This window comes from Rhinichthys klamathensis, unplaced genomic scaffold (genome assembly GCF_029890125.1).
Source record: "Rhinichthys klamathensis goyatoka isolate OS25496 unplaced genomic scaffold, OSU_Roscu_1.1 h1tg000040l_1, whole genome shotgun sequence".
NCBI classification, from domain to species: Eukaryota; Metazoa; Chordata; class Actinopteri; order Cypriniformes; family Leuciscidae; genus Rhinichthys; species Rhinichthys klamathensis.
In genome coordinates, this window is record NW_026606587.1 from 13,415,014 (window position 1) to 13,437,943 (window position 22,930).

The 22,930-nt window shown below is 38.4% G+C and overlaps 1 protein-coding gene across 1 annotated transcript; it reads right to left on the reverse strand.

The window, feature by feature from the left end:
* Positions 1–6,902: 6,902 nt before the first annotated feature.
* On the reverse strand, positions 6,903–22,517 carry LOC130081793 (centrosomal protein of 78 kDa-like). Its single transcript, XM_056246493.1, has 12 exons — positions 22,418–22,517; positions 22,172–22,346; positions 17,788–17,901; positions 13,684–13,748; positions 13,247–13,340; positions 13,064–13,163; positions 10,835–10,874; positions 10,533–10,670; positions 8,343–8,420; positions 8,106–8,260; positions 7,819–7,957; positions 6,903–7,235 (listed from the first exon to the last, which is right to left on the reverse strand). The coding sequence occupies exons 1-12, from the start codon at positions 22,433–22,435 to the stop codon at positions 6,903–6,905; spliced, it is 1,449 nt and encodes a 482-aa protein (XP_056102468.1). The 5' UTR covers positions 22,436–22,517.
* Between the last annotated feature and the right edge of the window lie 413 nt (positions 22,518–22,930).

The following is a 22,930-nucleotide window of genomic DNA, read 5'->3' on the forward strand; positions in this document are numbered from 1 at the left end:
TTAGATTAAAAATACGCTCTGTCGTTCAAGGTCACTCTGAACAATATAAAGTTAATCCATGGACGTAATTAATTCACGCAGAGGATTAAGTTAAAGGTTCTCTAAGCGATCCTGGGTGACGTCACTTCTTGTTGACGTTCGAACTATTGTCAAACAAAACGGAGGCTAGCTAGACCCTCCCTCCTCCTCATCCGCACACTAACCCCCCAAACCCTTCTTGTCGGTCATTGGCTGGAACAGTTTGTTATGTTTCGGGGAGCGGGTCGCTGCAGTTTGCTTTTGTTGCTGTTTGTGGAGCCTGGGCTGTCTACAGAGATCGCGTTTCTTTACAGTGTGTTCAGAGGACAGGCAGCCAGCGGATAGTGAGGAGATGTTTGCTGTATGTGACAAAAAATGTTTTGGCCTAAAAAACGCGTGACATCGCTTAGAGCACCTTTAACTCAATTCAATATTTCAACTTTCCACATCTCCCCTAGCCTGTACCGTAAGGAGTCAGACGCACCGAGACTACTTTACTACTTTTTAATCATAAGCCTTACGCATTTGTCAATCATCCTTGCTTGATATTTGGGGAATGAACCAGCGCTATGATCGGTCGAACTCTTCTTCTACTACTGTTGCTTGATTGGAGTACAGCGCGTGCATCAGGTTTTTGCATAGTTTAGAGTGACAAATCGTACTTTGAGGTCAAAATGCGTACAGGTTGGCAGGTCTGAGTCTGTTCGATCTCAAATAATGTCTTTTTGATTAAAAAAACATCTCTTTTTCTTACATTTGCTGCTTCTTCTTTCTTCATTCTGTATAAGAAATTCAGGGTTGATCTAACATAGTTTTCAAATTGTAGGTGCTGATACTTCCGGAAATCTGTGAAAGTTTTCAGAAGAGAGCAGATTAATCACGTTTGACCTTTCTTGTTACCATGAAATACAAAGCATTTGTTGCTGTTACTATGACATGAACATTTAATCACTGCTAACATTCATTATCAGTCCCCTGTGTTTCACACTTTGCTCATTCGTCATCAAGGTTTGACACTTATCATTTTACTGACATTTTATGTCAGAGCTTTATATTTTTCAAGCAATGTTATTTCCACTTACTGAAGTTCTTGCATTCGAACATCAATACTTTTTCCTCAGTACTTATTTCATTGTAGAGACAATCCAGTATGTATCCAAAGAAGCATTCAGCTTTTTTTACTTGAGCAAGCACGCTTTCACTTCCTGTAAGCAATACATTTCCAGTGTTTAGTAAAACATCACCAGTCATCAGTGATCTGTGTTCAAAAAGCCAACTTACTTTCAAAGTGAACTTCGTCAAAGTCTGCTAATTTTATCATCAGGGTTTTTGGGTTGATCAGTATCGATTCCAGGTTTACTGGGTAAAAAACCTCATAACTCATGCAGTAATCCATTGCCAGAACGATTTGCCGCATGATGCGTCTCACTGTCTCTCCAGTCAGTCCCCCTCTTTTCCTTCTGATGAACTCACGCAAGTTCACATAGCCAGGAAGATGTTCCATTATCATCACGTATTGGTCTTCCATGATGAAACGGTCATACAACCGTATTATATAGTTGCGAGTTGGCTTTTGCAATTTCAGCAAAGTAGTCCCCTCTATGACAGGCTAAAGAAAAGAGATTGACAAAACATTCGCTAATTTCAAATCCCCAAACGAAAGATGAAAGCATTAGCTATGTTTCCAACACCCTGTTTTTATGCACATTTTTAAGTATCGCATCAGAAACAAGTGATGGTAACAGCAAATGAGAAAAAAAATCCCTTAAGTCGCAAAAAAGTTTCCACACTCGCTTGAGGTGGTTTTCGACTTGAGGGAAAAAGGATTAACGTGAATAATGGGAGATAGAAACGCATTTGCCAAATTAATTTAATTTATATTGAACTATTCAAAATAAAACCATTCTAAGCACATCACACTTAAAACCGAACACATTTATAAGGTTGTTAAAGGTCGTCCCTGCTCGATATGACAGTTTCACCTTACAAACTCTACATTCTGCCTTTATGTTGTCTGTTATTAAAATGCATTCAAATGCTACTTCATTTGCTTGTATTACTGATATTGTTTTGTGACCTAAAATAAAGGATGAAAACACATCAAAATAACATTAAGCTAGAGACTACTTGTTGTGTGGCTGAGCAGTGTAGCGAAAGGATAATCATATTATCCTTGTATTAACATACAAAAATACAACAAGGGAAACCGGCTCTCAGATGGGAACCGACTCTCAGCGTTCTCTTAAAGCAGTCGCTTATTGAGTCGAACGACACACATATTGTTTCCGCTGACGGTGTTTCATTTACTGTTGGTTACTAGGTTACCAATACCACGCCGTCCGCTCAAACCACCTGATGGGAACGCACCTAATTCACTTTTCTTTTTCTTTTTTTTTTAAAGATTTGCTTCACTTATGGATGGAAACCCAGCTAATGTGAAAAAAAAACTTTACATGAACTTTATAACCGATGCTTCTAGGCTTTGGTTGTGTAATTCAGTTATATCTCATACTATCTACATACCAAATTTGACAAGCCAATTCTTACTAGAGATTTTCATGAAGAATAAAGTCACTTACCGTTTCAAATGTTCCACAAAATCTGCGCCTCTCAACAAATTTGATGACAACCTAAAAAATAAAGAAAATGTTTGCAAAGGTAAGTTAAACTTGTACACTATCATCTACAGTCTTTACACTTTTTGATCAAAACTGTAAACTCTGATGTTTATGGCAAGACTCAAAGTTCATAGAAGGAAACAAGAGACAAAATGTTTGGTTATGGAGAAAGAGCAACATACTCTCTGGCCATCCGATCTTCTGATTCCTTTATAGAAGCTATCACCATAACTCAGTTTCTTTCCCACTTCATAAAGAGACTGAAAGTATTCATGTTGCAGTGTCGGTTCATTAGGAAACATTAAGTTCACTGAAAAACACACAGCAACAACGTGTTAACATACAGCATGAGACTGAACGCATCTGTGCAATCCGGTGAGGAGCCGGTATGAGTGGAGATTACAAATAAAACCAGAACAACAGATTGAAATGGACATGACTCCAGTGGTACGTGATACGCAGGGTATATTTACCTCTTTAGTAAAAGTAGCATATATATTTCATTAATGTAACCGTGGCAGCAGGGGGTTGTTGCTATATTGAATTGTCTCTAGAGCTAGGGGTGTAGAAATCACGGTTTATTCTAGACTACAGCACTGCATGATAACTGGAGACTCACGGTCTGTTGGCTCAGCTGGATCTGTGGCTGGAGTTTTTGGGGCAGGCACACAAGGAAACACTTTACTCATAAAGGTTCGGAAGTCACGCTTTAAGGCTTTCCTTGCTGTCTGGAAACGAGAACGGCCTTTCCTCCCTTTTGTGTGTTTTTCTGAAAGCAAAGAATATTGATTATGTAGGAGCCATTTATAGGTTATTCCATATTGTCTTATATTTTCCCTTCTTGTCTGTTTTCTGGAGTCTGTGTGTAAAGCCACGGGTGTCTAATGAGATGGCGAGGTTTGCTGGGAGCACACAGACTTCAGACCATCTTTCTCTCCTTCAACATTTTTGATGCTCTTTTAATTTACAGTTTGAATTGCTTTGTACTTTAATTACAACGTTATGTTACATCAGTTTTTTTTTTTTCAAGATTAATAAACGAGCTGTGATTAACTTCATTTTCCTGGACTTTATGGAGATATCAAGGAATCAACAAAGAGGTGTCTGAAACTTCCCCGCAGTGAACCCAAGAAGTGACTTTAAATGGAGTAAAGGTCACTACAGATTAAACATCTTTTTTTATCAGCACAGATTAGGGATGGGTGATATATTATCGTTTGCGATACACCGATAAAAATCTCCCCACGATAAGAATTAGTCTTCCCGACCCGCGGTAATAACGATAAAGCCTGGTTGATGACGTATGTGTTTGGGACCCGTTCGCAGCTCACGTGCAGAGCGAAAACAACTATGGCGCAGAGGACGTGAAACTGAGGCGAAGTTCATCGCTAAACGAGGAACTAACTACCTCTATAATCTGGAACTGGTACACAGATATTTCACTCGCCGAACACTGACTGAGTGCTGGAGAGTTTCGCTCTCCGTCAAGCCATCCACAAAACGCACTATTTCAGTTCATCCCAATGAATTCACAGTGTATCTGACGCACAGTAAACACTAGTTTGAGACGCCCGACTCGCCGTCGCTCTCCATGCAGAGTTGACGTGCTACGTGTAAACGATATTATTTGTATTGTCCTGTGAATATACTGCTAATAATGCAGTTCATTAAAACTATTCAGCCTTTATGAGCAAGAAACTAATGCGCAAACGGCAATCTCATCACTTTGATTACAGCAAATTAGTTTGATCGAATGCCGACGTGATTAATATTCATCAACCTGGCAGCTCATCAATCCTTAGTGCGGTTTATATTGTTATTAGTAGCAGAATTCGTAGTAGTATTATCTTATCAGTATTATTGTTAGTTTTTTTAACAGAAACACCGACCGACAATGTCTTAAGCAACACCAGTCCTAATTTCAGCTAAAATGACAAATATGCATTCATACTGTTGTTACCAAGTTTGAGTTGTGTGAGAAGACACCCAGTAATCGGGTCCCACTGTTATTTCTGCATACATGTGAGTTTTGATTTGTATTAATGTCCTCAGTTACCTGCGGGGTTGTTCTGCACAGGCGCATCTGTAGCAGCGCTGGTCGATGGTTGAGCTTTGCTGCTGCTCTCCATCTCCTCAGGTAAGAAGTCACCCACAAACACATCGCTGCTGCTGCTCTCCATCTCCTCAGGTAAGAAGTCACCCACAAACACATCGCTGCTGCTGCTCTCCATCTCCTCAGGTAAGAAGTCACCCACAAATACGTCGCTGCTGCTCCTCTCCATCTCCTCAGGTAAGAAGTCACCCACAAACACGTCGCTGCTGCTGCTCTCCATCTCCTCAGGTAAACATTCAAATGCATCCACGAACACGTCGTATCTGCTGCTCTCCATCTCCTCAGGTAAACATTCAAATGCATCCACGAACACGTCGTATCTGCTGCTCTCCATCTCCTCAGGTAAACATTCAAATGCATCCACGAACACGTCGGTCCTGCTGCTCTCCATCTCCACAGGTAAGTTTGCAAGCATGTTACCTATTGTTTGTATCGAGACTGCAATTGTAAACTGTATTTCACTACTGTGTCACTCACTCACTCACTGCGTGTTTACTTTGCACTACAAGAGCTCCCAGCCTGTGACGTCATGAACAGAACTTACTGCATGTGACGTCACATGACCCGTCAAGCGAATCTGCTGTTAAGCGAGATTTAAGCGAAAACACATTTAAACCGTCATCATTTACTCACCCTTGTGTCGTTCCCATCACAAATAAAGATATTTTGACTGAAATCTTCGACTGACAGTCAAGGTATAACACTTTGTCACTTCAAAAAGTTCACAAAGAGATCGTTAAACTAATTTGTATGAATCGAGCGGTTTAATCCACGATTTCTGAGACCCGATCGCTTAAGATTAACGTTAACGATCAGAATGGATTTAAGCCTTACTCCATTTCATGCAAATAATATCTACAACTCTGTAAACTCAGCATAAATTAAATACAATCTTCCTTGTCTTACACTGCATTTTCATAATTCACCTGCCTTTAGTAGCCTACAGGGTGTTTTTGATAATGGGACAAGAAGATAAGTCTCTGTCCAAACGGACCAATGTTTCCATTCCCCCAGACAGTAACTTACATGCTAAACTCTCAATAACACTCAAATAAACGCATTTTTCTTGAGGGAGCATCTTTCCCCTGGAATCAGAAGAGATTTCACTGTTATCTTCAGGGTCTGATTCAAAGGGGCCGGGAATTACACGTCGTCGTCTTTTCTTTTATATATATTTGCAGTAGCATTCCAACGCGTTTTGTTGTTGTTTACGTCCTTGAAATGGTTTTATATACAATAGGTTAGCCAGGGTTAAGATGATTTTTTTCTCTTCTATTCTTAAACGTAATGCTTATTGTAATGAAGTTATTATTCAATAATTCCATGAATTATGTACATTTCAGACGATTATCGTTAAAACCTATAGGCAATTTGAATTCATATTGTTGCTATAACATCTTTAATTAAAATACAGGCAGTAAAATATTTAAATATTCACATGCTTGTCATAGAATAAACTTACATTCACATTAAAACTAAACATTAAAAACACAACTTTAAATAAAAATTGTTGATTTAGTATCTGACATTAATGACACTTCATTCTGTATGGTAAACCTTTATCTAAATATGTTACATTTTAAATTACACAATTATAAAGAAAGTCAAATAACGGTTTGTCAAATGATTAATTGTTTACTTCAAACTACTTAGAATATTTAACTAGTGAAAATCAGTGTTTTCAAAATCAAGAATCATTTAAATAGTTTAAAATAATTAGTATTCATTTTTATCAATAGTTTATATATAATGGATAATATTTTTAATGTTCAAATTTCTAATTGCATGAGATTTAAAAAATAATAATAATTATAATAATATATATATGATAAAGTTTGAATAGTATTTCAGAATCAGAAATCACCCTGGCAGAGCAGCAACACCATTAAAGACTAAAGAAAATTTCACACTGCAAACAGCAATGTGTTGCACTATGCCGGTTAAATGGTATGTGCAAAAATGGGTTTATTTTCAAATGAAACATTATTCATAGAAAAAAATATATCATAAAAAAAACATTAATATCTGTGAATAAACTACATCCTGAACCTAGAATGTCATGAAGCACAGCAACTTTTCAAACAAACATAATAGGATTATGACAGCAGTAACGAACATTTAAACAACCGGAGAAGCTCAAAGTTAACCAAGCTCTAGAACCCAACCAATCCAGCAGAACCCGACAGAGACCGATCCGAGCACACGGACCCGTTCGCCCGAGAGGACCGTGAGCCTTTTGACTGAAGACTGACTGAACTCGCTGAGCGAGAGCCTCCGCTGGCCCTCTGACGGCTCGAGGGGTCCGAGGACATCCGGCTCTGCTCCGGGGCCTCAAACTCAAGAGGCTCCTGTAACGTTTGGGAGGAACGACACAAGCCGACTGGAGTTAGAGGCACTTCGGGTTGGGAATGAGGCTGGGGAATGTCTTCAGCGTTAGCAGGAGGTTCTGAGTGAGTCTTTGATTCAGGTCGAGGGACGTCTGCCATCTGTGTGGAGATTCGAGAAATAATAATAATGATATAAATAAAACAATAAATACACTATCATTCAAAAGTTTGGTGTAAGTGAGATTAATGATTTTTTTTTTATTACTCCGCTTATTTGTTAGGACTTCCCAATCGGAATAAAAATGTTTATGTTTTTGAAAGAAGTCTCTTCTGCTCACCAAGGCTGCATTTATTTGATCAGAAATACAGTAAAAATAAATGATAGTCGAATTAATAGTCGATCTCCGAATGCGAATGAACTGACTCCATATGAGGATATCCTCCATATCCCTTTTTAAAATACAAGGTCAATATTATTTTTCACTAACGACAAAACAACAAATTATCCGTGAATTTATATGGAACTTTTAGAAGCTTTCCATCTTTACTCTCCTCCTTGTTACGTTGCATTCGGAGATCGACTATTTTTGACTGCCGGCGGCCGGAAGCAACAACAGCTACAGTGAGCTGTTCAAAACCTTTCTTTTTACTGCGGACACATACAAAATCTTACTGACCCCAAACTTTTGAATGGTAGTAAATAAATGTTCATTTTTTATTAAATCATTTTTGAATGTGTCACGGCTGAAGTCTCCCTCCTCTCCTCGTTTCTCTGGTTCTCTCGGCTGATGTGTGTCCGCTCTGTTGAGGAGAGCTGAGGATGCCCAAGAAGCCCGAAGTCTGATTGGTCAATTCCAGCCATAGACGCAAACCGGCCAAGCCTAACAGGAAGAAGTTCTCAATTAATCCCAACTAAATCTTAAAAGATTAGAAAGGCATCACGACTTCTGAAGAAAAAAGGCACAAAATTCATACAGTAGATGTAAAAATTTCAGATATATTAGATATCTGGTAACGGATCAGACAAACCCGGCATCTTTCAGCAGGTCCAGGAAGGCGTGGAATTTGTGGAAGGAGGATTCGATGCTTTCCAGCACATGTTCATCATCTAGAACAGAGGCGTTGAGATGGGCTTCAGACAGGGATTGATTCAGACTGCGCAAACGCTCATTCTCCAGTTCCAGCTACAGGAAGAGACATGATGAACATTACTTTCTGAAATGGTACTATTCATTTTGCCAACAGAATGACTGGAAATACTTGTACCTCCACCAGGCGAGAGTTGGTCTTCAGTCTGGTGTTCCTCTCCTCTGCCAGCCTCAGCCGACACTCTTCTAGCTCCACCTGTGGGTGAGCGGAGGAAGTGCACCACATTATACTTCATGTGTACAGTGGCACCACAATATCTAACTGTATATTAAGGCCATGCTTAAAAATGTAAGAATGTCTTTACATTAGATATAATATATACACCAAGTGCCACTGTACATATAGTACACTTTTTGGGCATTTTCTTTTTTCTTGTTGTTATATTAAGACCACAATAAAACTGTTTGGAAAACTTTATCATCACTATCATTGCTACTTTCATTAATTGGATTATTTTTACTATTATTATATTGTCCCAGACTTTCTGTCTTCAAACTATGAGTTAATCATAAAAATAAGAACTATTACATGATTATTACATATTTATGATTAAATCTAAACAGAAGGACATGATCATACGCCATTACCCACCACACCGAACAATTTAGCTTTGTTTTTATTTATTTTTCTTAAATTTGTGTATTTGTTTACCAACAGTGTGAGTGCATAGCTTGAGATGAAACATGAGATACGACTTAAAAAAATGTAGGGAAAAGTATACACTGTTGAAAAATGTTACTGGACAAATTAAATAAACAGTCTTCAGAGTTTATTTTCTAAAGGGCCACTAGTGGCTCATACTGTACACTACCGGTCAAAGTTTTGGGAATAATTAAGATTTTTTTATGTTTTTGAAAGAAGTATCTTCCGCTCACCAAAGTTTTATCAAAAATACTGTAAAACAGTAATATTGTGAAATATTATTACAACTGTTTTCTATGTGAATATATGATCAAAGCTGTATTTTCAGCATCATTACTCCAGTCTTCAGTGTCACATGATCCTTCAGAAATCATTCTAATATGAGGATTTGATGCTCGAGAAACATTATTATTATCAATGTTGAAAATAGTTGTGCTGCTTCATATTTTTATGGAAACCGTGATACACACCACTATTCAAAAATTTGGGGTTGGTAATTTAAAAAAAAATCAAATAAAAGAAATTATTACTTTTCAATTTTCATCAGACATTAAATTGTTTAAAAGTGACAGTAAAGACATTTATATTGTGACTATTTCAAAAAGATTTCTATTTCAAATAAGCACTGTTCTTTTTAAACTTTATATTCATCAAAGAATGTGTCCCTCTTTCCAACATTTCGTGTTTTCCATATTGATAAGCATTATTAATATATTAGCACCATTAATAATTGATAACAAATGAGCAAGAAATCGGCATATTAGAATAATTTCAAAAGGATCATGAGACTGGAGTAATGATGCTGAAAATTCAGCTTTGATCACAGGAATACATTTCTTAAAAATATATTGAGATAAAAACAGTTCTTTTAAATTGCTGTAATATATATATATATACACTACCGTTCAAAAGTTTGGGGTCGGTACGATTTTAAATACTTTTAAAAGAATTCTCTTCTGCTAACCATGGCTGCGCTTATTTGATTAAAAATACAACAAAAATCAGTTATAGTATTAAATATTATTCCAGTGTAAATCAGCTGTTTTCTGTGTGAATATATAGTAAAGTGTAATTTATTCCTGTGATCAAAGCTGAATTTTCAGCATCACCAGTGTCAGTGTCTTCAGTGTCAAATGATCCTTCACAAATCAGTATAATATGAGGATTTGATGCTCAAGAAACATTTATTATTATTATCAATGTTGAAACAGTTGTTGGTCTGTCAGTTGTAGAGTTTTTTTTTTTTTTTTTTAGGATTCTTTGATGAATAGGGTTAGGGTTAGAAAGAATCTTTTGTAACATTATAAATGTCTTTACTGTCACTTTCGATCAAATTAATTATTCCTTGATAAATAAAAGTATTGATTTCTTTCCTCCAAAAAATAAAAATAAAATTCTCACTGACCCCAAACTTTTGAACAGTAGTGTATATTTTACTGTGTTTTTCTTCATACAAATGCAGCCTTAGTGAGCACACGAGACTTTCAAAACTTTAACTTTCAGAAACTCATAATTATTTCAAACTTTTGACTGGTAGTGTATATTCACGTTACCTCTCTGAATAGTCTCTCATAATTAAAATGACATTTTGTTTTCCTCGCTGTCTTACCAAGCCTCCTCCTGCAATACACTCATGACACACATCAATCGCACAGACTGTGTTACCTGTAATCGGCTGTTCTCTGTCTGTAGTCTTCTGAACTGGAAGCTTGTGATTTTCTCCTGAGGACTCGGTACATGTGCATCATCCCCCTCCTCGGACTCGGACTCAGTCTCCACCGTTACCCTCACAGAGGTGGCGTTCTGATGAACAAAACCATCATGACAACCACATTAACAATAACAACAACTACAGAGCAACAAATCAGCAATTAGTAAGTCCCTTTTGATAAAAGTGCCTGCTAAATGAATAAAGTCAATGCAAAAACATCATTTACATAAACATAAAGCAATAAATCAGCCCTTACTTGAAAACTCTGGTCTGGCATCCCAGCCTGTGACGCACCTCTTTATAGATCGACAAAGAGAGACACGTTCATGTATCTTATTGACTTGAATGGAAAAGCAGATCTGAATTCTATGAGGCAACTCTTCAGGGGTCTCATTTATAAAACTGTGCGTAGGATGCTTCCTAAAAGTGTACGTCCGCCTGAAAGTCAAAAATCACATACGGCAAAAAATATTCAGACTCCTAAAACCGTGCGTAGAACCTGCGCAAAATTCCCTTCATAAATCCCAGTCAGCGGAAGATTGTGCGCACATGAGTCTCAATCTTTTCCAATGGCCAAATAGTATTCTCAATTGTTTAATATTTTTAATGGAAACAGATAGGCCTAATTCTGCATTACTGATTGTTTGCACGAAAATATTTTCTCAGACCATGAGTTCTGCTATTATCATGCGCTAAGCAATCCTCGCTGTAGTTAAAACATTAAAACACAGCATGCCACAGAAAAAGTGTTCCAAAGCATCGCATCCAGCACAAATATTTCTATCTATTAGAATATAAAAAATGTTGTAAAATGTTGATTTCATGTCATTTAAGTGCTTAATGAGAATGGCATATTTAATCTAAGTGTGTATATCAGATGTAAAACATAGTTTAAATCATTATTTTATTTTATTTAAACTGTTATTAAAGGACAACTCCGGAGCAAAATTAACCTTTGGTCTTATAACACATTGGTACCTAGTCAACCGTTCTCTGAGATTTGTTTTCATGATAATCGAATGTAAAGAGTTTTATCTCTAAAAACTGTTTAGCGTATAACGCTAGTATATAGGGCATAGAGTAATGAAAAATAAAAATCGCTAGTTAATACCACTAACAAGGCTCAAAATAGCCCCACACTAACACAGTAACATAATGAGGGTCCTTACATGCAAACCGAAGCATTGAGAACTTTGTAAGTGTACAGACCGTTTAATAAGTAGTTAATAGTCAAGTCAAGTCATCTTCATTTATATAGCGCTTTTAACAATGGAGATCAATACCTTGTTAGTGGTATTAACTAGCGATTTTTATTTTTCATTACTCTATGCCCTATATACTAGTGTTATACGCTAAACAGTTTTTAGAGATAAAACTCTTTACATTCGATTATCATGAAAACAAATCTCAGAGAACGGTTGACTAGGTACTGTGATAGAAAATTTAAGCTGAATATTAAGAAAACCATGTTTTAACATTTGACCTTGTTTAACCTGCTAAATCTCTAAAACAATGTTCTAAGACATTCTGTATTTTACATGAATGTATGTGTGTCGAACCCCTGACTGTGTGTATAAATAACAAATATGCGAAATGAGACTAGACAGATGACTAAGTTAGAACTTATGATCAATGAAGTAATCATTAAAACAAATTCTTCTCTACCCAGTAACAGAAGAGACTGTAAATGAATAACCAATCAAATTAATGTCATTATGCCGTACCTCCCTATTGTATAAAAACTGTTGTTTCCGTGTTTTCGGTGGGATTCTCAATGGAAATTGTCTGAGATCCTCCGGCCTTGTTTATTCTTGGGAGATTCTCTGAGAAATGCTCGAGAACTCCTGGCCGTAATAAAGAACATTTATAGGACAATTACTCAAGTCTGTCTGTCATTTAGGCTGCGCAGCAAAGTTAGTTAGAAGAACAAGTTATTGAGCGAATTGAGTTATTGAGACCTTACTACCAAGTGATAGTGTGGGGCAAGTTAAGAACACTAGAGACCTTATTACCAAGTGATAGTGTTCAATAAGGGACGAGACGTCGTTCGACTCTTAGGCGGGGTTAGATTGTGTCAACCAGCGCGTTCAGAGGTAACTCAACTGAGTATAATATTTTCAGGTGTCAAGGACACCAGGTTCAAACTAAGTCAGGTGCGTAAAGGGAAAATCCGTAACAGTACCAATGTGTTATTAGACCAAAGGTTCATTTTGCTCCGGAGTTGTCCTTTAACTATTATTGTCAGTCCCTCAGCTCACCATCGGTGTCGCCAAACTGCTCCGTCTCCAAATTGTTTGTACCGGTACGCATGGGTCAGAGTTTGCGTCCAGGTGCGCAAATTTTCCTGTCATGTTTGTTTTTATAAATCACAACTTATGCGTGGGAAGTGGCGTACGGCTCTTTCAGGGCACGTTTTGTGCGAGGCCCCAGTTCCTGTCCTGTCTGAAACCGATCCTGAGACTGATATCACTTATCATGTGCTTACCTCTGTAAGCCCGCCCGTGCAGCAGTGCGCCATGGGACGTACCCCACTGACCCAGGCCGAGGAGGCCTCCACACAGAGTTTACTGAGGACCGGCGAGATCCTGCGGAGAATGATGGTGAACAGTCCAGTCAAACAGACTAAACATCTCACTGCTAGAAAAAACTAGCCAAGTAACTCAAATACCGATTCGATAAGTAGCTTTCCCTGCGTTCCTCCTCCTCAACTGCCGTGACTGATCAAGAGTGTCTTTAGGAGAAGAAGGTTTAAGCCACAGATACTGGAACACACAACACACTGACAATGAGGACGGCACATGTGATCAACTGACTGTTAGGGTGATGATACACAGGGCAACGTTGCGGGGCAATGTTGCCGTCAACGGGCAACCACGTGAGACACAGGGCCCACGACCGACCTAAACTATCCAGATAGAAATTTATTGCACATTTTCAATGGGAAAGTGCCCAAGCAACAATCGCTCGGCAAGATTGCCCAGCAACATTGCTCAAAATGTTGCCCTGTGTATCATCACCTTTAAAGATATTCATTACATTTTAATCAAGAAACAACAGATTCATGTAATATCTCATAATCTAAAACATTTGCAAAAGTTTTCAGACCTGTGAATCATGGCTTTTGGCGTTCATGAGAACTTTTTTGAGCACAGCTTTCACCACATTATTATCTAAAAGAAAAGGAAAGCGTTGACAAAGTAATGTGAACATGATTTGGAGTTTGAACACGTTGTCTCAGAGTGCAGGTGCTGGCCAAACATCCTCTTCTTGAGGAACTGTGATCATTTTATACATTAGAATATTAAAGCCAACATTAAATCCATGGGATTTTTATTGACCACTCAGGAACTTCAAATTCAGTGCAGAATTCTCTCTTGTAAACCATATCAGATCAAATAGAGCTGATGTGGAAACCAGGAGAAACATTGTGCCATGAACGAACAAGTTATAGAAGGCTTTTCAATCGACAAATCACCAACATTCATCATGGATTTAATGTGGTAAAGCTAACTGTAACCATGGTATTGTGGCAGAAATAGGTTTTACATTATTCATTTCTGGATTCGTCCAACCTTTTGAGAGTGAAATACAAGCACTTTTCAAGGGCTTTTCCATAAAGCCCTGCACAGGCCTCAAATCTAGACCCTAGCCGATCGACAGATTATCCGAATTCTCTGCCCGAGTCGGACTGGAGCCAGCCATTACACAGCCTATACTACTGTTGCAGCCATCAAAATAGTTCAGTATTGATTTTAATGGCAAAGTAGTTATATTTCATTCTTTTCATTTCTTTATTAAAGCTGCAGTCCGGCATTTTTCCTCTTTGTCGCCATCTCTGTTCGAAATCTGCAATTGCAGTCATTCGCGGAATTATCAACTTTACGTGAGTTGTACTTCAACACCCTCGACACGGCACAGCGCGGATGAACACAGTGTTTGAGGAGAGTGTGCGGCTGTCAGTCACCACGCCGGTGTGGATACTGGCATTCAGAATCACAGATTATTCTTTTTGGAAGTATGACCAACATACGAATTTTCACCGGAAAATGTCATCTGAACTAGTAAGAAACATCCACTTTTGTTCTGGTTCTGACATTGCAGTAAATCGCGCTGATTAAATCTAACAATCGCTTATAAGTTATCGATCACGCAAAACCGTGCAAATTATACTTTGTTCTCAAATTGTTAAATGTTAACAACGTAAGCAATGCGTGACTACATGTAATGCCCTTCCGATATTATCCTTGTTTTCGCATGGGTCCGGTTGCAGTCTCTTTTTTTCTGTCGCCACTCCGAAGTCCGAACGAAGTCTTTTGCATTTTACAGCGGGTGAGTCTGTTGTCACTGGTGATCGTCGTTTGAATATTTCTGGATCCGCCATCAAATTGATCAGTTTAATTATATCAAGTGCTGTGAGAAAAGGCTATAAATCTCCACCTCCAACATCCTCACACGCAATATAGCTTATACTAGCCGAGACTCTTCTTTATTACTGGTATATAAATCATTTAATGGCCTAGGACCTCAATACATTGCAGATATGCTCACTGAATATAAACCCAACAGAGCACTCAGCTCATTAGGATCACATCAGCTTGAAATACCAAGGGTTCACTCTAAGCAAGGAGCGTCTGCTTTTAGCTATTATGCCAGCCGCAGCTGGAACCAGCTTCCAGAGGAGATCAGATGTGCTCCTACAGTAGTCACATTCAAATCCAGACTCAAAACACTTCTGTTTAGCTGTGCATTTACTGAATGAGCACTGTGCTACTGTGTCCGACAGTTTGTACTGTATTTTATTTTATATTCTAAACTGTTTTAATTATTATTTCTTTTGATTGTTTTAATTTCTTTGCTCTTAACTGTTTTAATTATTCTTATTTCTTTTGATTGTTCTATGTAAAGCACTTTGAATGACCGTTGTGTATGAAATGTGCTATATAAATAAACTTGCCTTCTTTATGTGTACAGATGTGATGTAATGACTCAATATAGTTTATACTAGCCGAGACTCCTTCTTTATGTGTATAGATGTGTGTGAACAGATGTGTGTGTACAGACATGTGTGTGTACAGACGTGTGTGTACAGACACGTTTGTGTACAGATGTGTGTGTACAGATGTGACGTAATGACTCAATATAGCTTATACTAGCCGAGACTCCTTCTTTATGTGTATAAATGTGTGTGAACAGATGTGTGTGTACAGACATGTGTGTGTACAGACGTGTGTGTACAGACGTGTGTGTACAGACATGTTTGTGTACAGATGTGTGTGTACAGATGTGACGTAATGACTCAATATAGCTTATACTAGCCGAGACTCCTTCTTTATGTTTACAGATGTGTGTGTACAGACATGTGTGTGTACAGATGTGTGTGTACAGACATGTGTGTGTACAGATGTGACGTAATGACGCAAAGACATGCTCGAATTTCCCGCGGAAATCCACCAGTACCACTGGAATTAAAAACGTTATTACAAGCTTACCGCTTTGAATCGAGCTAAGGCAAGCAGATAGCGTTGAACACTGGCTGGTTACGTGTTTTATCAAATATGTATTTTGGACAATTTTTAACCCAAAAAAAGCTACGGACTGCAGCTTTAAGTTAATTTAGAAATATGTTCAGAGCATTTTTTGTTTGTTAAATTGAAGTGTTTTCAGGTGATGACCAAGATGCCAGTAGCAGACAGTGAGTTGACCACATGTTTGATCAATTCAGCCTCTTTAGCCACGGGTATTATTTAGTTTTGTCTGACAAACAAAAAACATACAGGGTTGCATTACCAAGGATCACAGTTTCAGCAAAAATCTTCTTTACTGTTCTCCTGAAGATCATCAATCGTCTTGGATGGCCCGAGGATGAGTAAATTAGCATTTTTGGGTGAACTATCCCTTTAAGCAGTGCGACTGTTTTCAACATTGATAATAATCTAAAGGATCATGTGACACCGAAGACTGGAGTAATGATGTTGAAAATTCAGCTTTGCCATCATATGAAAAAATTACATTTATAAATATAGCTGCAAGCAGCCATTACCGGGGCCAAGCGCAAAAGCAGACGACAAGACATGCCAACATGGCTGGGAGTTTCAGACCAAATGCAGCAAGGAGCAGTTAAAGACATTTAAAGATGAATTTAGGCAAAATGGCTTAAATTATATATACAATAAAATTATTTAACGGTTTATCACTTTCGACCAATAGGTGGCGCAGTTATGAAATCGATGCGTTGTGAACAGAGTGAGGTGACAATGACACATACAAAGTTTGGTGTCAAAATGTGAAGGCATTGCAGAGATAAAGCCTGAATAGTCATTTTGGCAGCATGTCTCAACTTTGATGCTGTGGTATACGAAAACGGTTTCTTCTATCCTCACGAAATCCATAACTTTTAGTCAGCACGGTCTGGAGATGATACGGTTCGATTTTGGTGAAAATCGAACCGACGGTCTAGGAGAAGTTTGAAAAAGAAGGTTTTAAAAGAAAATAAAGATGGCGGACAGGAAGTTTGGCTGATTATGGCAAACCTGGTATCGATGTTTTGGGCATAACCAAAGGGATCTATCAAGATCAGTGTCATTACAATAGGCAAATTTATTCAAAGTTATTAGCATTTTTGGAAATTAAATTATAACTTTTTACCAAAAGGTGGCGCTGTCTGGAAATCTTTTGATTACCTTCAGGGCATGCTGCTGATGGCACATTCTGAGTTTCGTAATGTTACAGCAATGCATTCGTTAAGTATAGCATTTTACATCACAATACTGTTTTAAAGTCAATGGGAATTTCATGTTTTGTTCTATTATAGCGCCACCAAGAGGCTCAGTCCCACCGTTTTTTCTTTGTGTCCTCAGAGTGAGCCCATACATCTGTGTCAATTTTGGTGAAAACATCTCAATTCGCTTAGAGATTTATGTGAAAAAACAAGTCAAAAATGACTGACACGTGACTTTGATTGAATTTTACTACCCCTTCCAGAATAATAATAGTAACCGAAAACAGATACAATAGGTGCCTCCGCACCTTCGGTGCTTGGCCCCTAAATATATTCAAATAGAAAGCAGTTATTTCAGATTGTAATAACATTTCACAATATTACTGTATTTTTTAATTAAAATAAATGCAGCCTTGGTGAGCAGAAGAGACTTCTTTCAAAAACATTAAAAAATCTTCCTGACCCCAACCGCAAAGTTTTGGATGAGTTACCGATGAGTGGGTTTCTCCTGATGTCAAGCACACACAGAGTGGAATTGGACTGAAGCATCTTCTCTAGATCTTGCGCTCCTTCGTTCGAGATCCCACAGCGCTGCAGGTCCACCGCTAGAGGAACAGAAGGTGGAAATGTGGGTCTATGTGTGCTAGTCAAATATACCGTACATGCCTGTGTGAGAGTTGTCAAAAAGTACAGACTCCGGTAACAAGTCGGTACTGAAATTTTAAAAATGTGAAATTATAATTTTTTTAGTGCTGTTGAATGGATTCTTAAAATACTTAAATAACTCTTAAATACCTCTGATTGGCCATTGTGTTCACGCACTCAACATATATGTCTGGGATTGGCTACAATGATCAACAATGACATCTTTGACATTCTTCACCGAGCGCTTACACGGATACACACTATATTAGCTTACACTAATATATCCACTGATATACGGATCCGCTGACCCGCCTTCAAATGCTCCCGTGTGTATGTGTAAGCGCTCGGTGAAGAGCGTCAAAGACAACATGTTTTTGAGCCAACAAGAGACATAAGTTGAGCGCGTGAACCCAATTGCCAATCAGAGACATATATGTTGAGCGCGTGAACCCAATTGCCAATCAGAGACATATATGTTGAGCGCATGAACACAATGGCCAATCAGAGACATATATGTTGAGCGCATGAACACAATGGCCAATCAGAGACATATATGTTGAGTGCGTGAACACAATGGCCAATCAGAGACATATATGTTGAGCGCATGAACACAATGGCCAATCAGAGACATATATGTTGAGCGCATGAACACAATGGCCAATCAGAGACATATATGTTGAGTGCGTGAACACAATGGCCAATCAGAGACATATATGTTGAGCGCATGAACACAATGGCCAATCAGAGACATATATGTTGAGCGCATGAACACAATGGCCAATCAGAGACATATATGTTGAGTGCGTGAACACAATGGCCAATCAGAGACATATATGTTGAGCGCATGAACACAATGGCCAATCAGAGACATATATGTTGAGCGCATGAACACAATGGCCAATCAGAGACATATATGTTGAGCGCGTCAACGCAATGGCCAATCAGAGACATATGTTGAGCGCGTGAACACAATGGCCAATCAGAGACATATATGTTGAGCGCATGAACACAATGGCCAATCAGAGACATATATGTTGAGCGCATGAACACAATGGCCAATCAGAGACATATATGTTGAGTGCGTGAACACAATGGCCAATCAGAGACATATATGTTGAGCGCATGAACACAATGGCCAATCAGAGACATATATGTTGAGCGCATGAACACAATGGCCAATCAGAGACATATATGTTGAGTGCGTGAACACAATGGCCAATCAGAGACATATATGTTAAGCGCATGAACACAATGGCCAATCAGAGACATATATGTTGAGCGCATGAACACAATGGCCAATCAGAGACATATATGTGACCCGATCTGGCGAAATGAGTCGGAAGTCGCAACGTTCTATTTTAAGATATGGGCCGATTACGTGGAAAAACAATGAAATAATAGATTTTTTTTTTTTTTGCTAATTTCAAAGAACAGACATTCAAAAATAATCTCCCAAAGTTTCGTAGTCCAGATAATTGAGTAAAGGTATTTAAATTGCTATTAAAGTGTACAAAGTTTAACTAAATTCGCTGGAAATGAACATTGCTTTTCTCAACTCCTCTCGTCACCTCTGAGCATTTCCCGGGTATCCCCTGAAACGTCACTATCTCTGCTCTTTAAATGGTGTTACACGTTGTATAGAACCAATCAAAAAGCTTAGAAATCTACACAAATGCTGATCATTTGTCGATGGGAAGCCGTTTCGACTGACCGGCACGCGATTGGTCCAGCCACCCTCCTGTCAGACTCGCAGCGAGCGCTCTGTGTAATAAACAAGCTAGCAGATCTCCTCAGAAAGATTAAATATTATTAATTTGAGAAATGTCGCTGTCAAAAGCGAGCAAAGTTGCCAAAGCGTCATCAAGCCCCCTGGCCATTGCACACTGAGTCCGCGTTTTTTTCGTATGCGTTTTTTCGTATTGATTCGGTGGCTCCGAATTGTCAAAACACCATTCAAACTGCTTGCTACGGATGCAAAAAACTTACGATTGTTTTTATATAACGGATGAAAGTTTCGTAGTGTGCACGCGTGATTGACATAACGTGATTGACAAATGTGAATGAGTGTAGCTATTTATCTGCAAGGAGAATCCATTACAATGTGTTTGATTAACCCAATATTTAAATGTTGGTATCTCCGTTATGAATTTGTTACGCTGTTATTGTCAACTAGCTAAGATATGATTGCATAGACTAGCATTATTTGATCTCTGTTTCCTTGTCTCTCTGCCTCTCACTTTCTCTCACACACACACACACACACACACACACACACACACACACACACACACACCCTCTCTCTCAAGCAAAAATGTAGCACCTCTGTTCAATCTTTCTGATTTTAGTACATTTTTGTAAAAGGTAGGCCTACTGTTAAATTATTTATTCAAATAAAAACTTTTAAAATAATTTGAGCTTCAGCCTGGTTTAATAGCATTTACATATTAATGTCTTTGGTCATATTAAGCTGTAAAATAAATAGTTTATCCCTTTAAATGTAATGGATTTTGAAAGATGTCAACAAAAAACGGGCAAAAAACTTTAAAAGCGATTTTCTCAGGTTTTCAATTGGAAAAAGAGGGCAGACGACCATAATTCAAATGTGTATATCTTTACAACCATTCAAGGTATGACTTTGACTAGGATATCAATTGAAAGCTTATGGTCTCCTCTTTCCATTAATACCAAAATCTCAATTTTTAAATTTGGGTCACTGTGACTCATTTTGCTGGATCAGGTCACATATGTTGAGCGCGTCAACGCAATGGCCAATCAGAGACATATATGTTGAGCGCGTGAACACAATGGCCAATCAGAGACATATATGTTGAGCGCATGAACACAATGGCCAATCAGAGACATATATGTTGAGCGCGTCAACGCAATGGCCAATCAGAGACATATATGTTGAGCGCGTGAACACAATGGCCAATCAGAGACATATATGTTGAGCGCATGAACACAATGGCCAATCAGAGACATATATGTTGAGCGCGTCAACGCAATGGCCAATCAGAGACATATATGTTGAGCGCGTGAACACAATGGCCAATCAGAGACATATATGTTGAGCACGTGAACACAATGGCCAATCAGAGACATATATGTTGAGCGCGTGAACACAATGGCCAATCAGAGACATATATGTTGAGCGCGTGAACGCAATGGCCAATCAGAGACATATATGTTGAGCGCGTGAACGCAATGGCCAATCAGAGACATATATGTTGAGCGCGTGAACATAATGGCCAATCAGAGACATATATGTTGAGCGCGTGAACACAATGGCCAATCAGAGGTGTTTGAGAATCTGTTCAACAGCACTCATAATGCTAGAGGGAAATTCAATTCAATTCAAATTTATTTGTATAGCGCTTTTCACAATACATATTGTTTCAAAGCAGCTTTACAGAAAGTGCATTTCAGAAATGTACATAGAAAAATACAGTTAGTTAATCATCATGTATTAATTTAGGGCATAACATATCGCCGGCGTTGAGTCGTCTCTTCACAGGCGTCGAGTCATCTCATCGCAGGTGTTGGGGCATCTGAAGTCTCCGTGAGAGGCTGGATACAAACTGGAGCTGACGAACGCTATTTACCTCGGGACTAGCGTCCCGAGATAACAGCAGAAAAGCAGATGGGAAATAATTAGCGAAGCTGCTGTTCATAATATTAATGCATTCGATCTGATTCAACAGTGGTATAAAAGGTAAGCATTATGTGAATGCTTGGCTGAAGAGATGCGTCTTTAATCTAGTTTTGAACTGGGAGAGCGAGTCTGAGCAACGAATAGTATCAGGAAGGCTATTCCAGAGTTTAGGAGCTAAATGTGAGAACGCCCTCCCTCCTTTAGTGGACTTAGATATCCTAGGAATGACCAGAAGCCTCGAATTTAGGGATCTTAAAGAACGCGATGGATTATAGGGCGATAGAAGATCCATTAAATACACAAGAGCTAAACCATTTAGGGCTTTATAGGTCAGTAGTAATACTTTGTAATTGATACGGAACTTAATAGGTAACCAGTGTAGAGATGATAAAATTGGTGTTATATGATCATATTTTCTTGACCTAGTAAGAACTCTAGCGGCTGCATTTTGCACTAACTGTAAATGCTAACTAGGATATGCTGGTATCATCACATTTTTAAAGTTTCAGTACGAATTGGTACCGAAGTTGGTACTTCTGACAACTCTAGCCTGTGTGTTGAAGAGTGACCTCTCGAACCTTTGACCCACAGGTCCTCTGTAAGCTCACGGGCGAGTGCCATTACTCCTCTGTCTCCGATCAGAATGTTGTCGTTGAGAGTAACTCTGCGTAGTCCTTTCATGGCCTCAAACTCAGCCCTCCTGTAGCGCAGCGTCTCCACCCACACCGCACTGTGCCGCCTCACTGCCTGGTGCTAAACGACAGGCGAAACTCACGAATCCGCTTCCAGAGAAATTGATTATACTAATAAATGTGGACTTGTACCTTTATGATGTTCGCCATATGCTCCGCTCCCTGCCAGGTAATGTTACAGGAAGTGAAATCCACGGTCTTAATCGATGATGAATATTTCACACAATGACAAATGACTGATCAAAGGACAATATAACAACAAAAATATTTTCTGCATTAATAACAATTCAATACATATAAACACAATGTTTGCATGTGTACAAAAACTTCTCGCATATGAGTGACCAGTACTGAGTAGCAGTAACATCATGTAATATAAGCAGTAATTACATGTAATATGGATTATGTAATCAGATTACACATATTAAGCACTTGCAATTAGATTGTATTACATGTTAAAATACTTGTAATCAGACAATGGTTACTTTTTTATTGATTGCATGATTACATATTATTCACACAATGGCACAATCACACAATTCATAATTTATTGATTCTCCCCAATTCTTTTTTTTTTTTCATGTTTTAAAATGTAAAAAAAAAAAGCATATTGTTTATGTACATTCAGAAAGTCTTTTAGTTTTG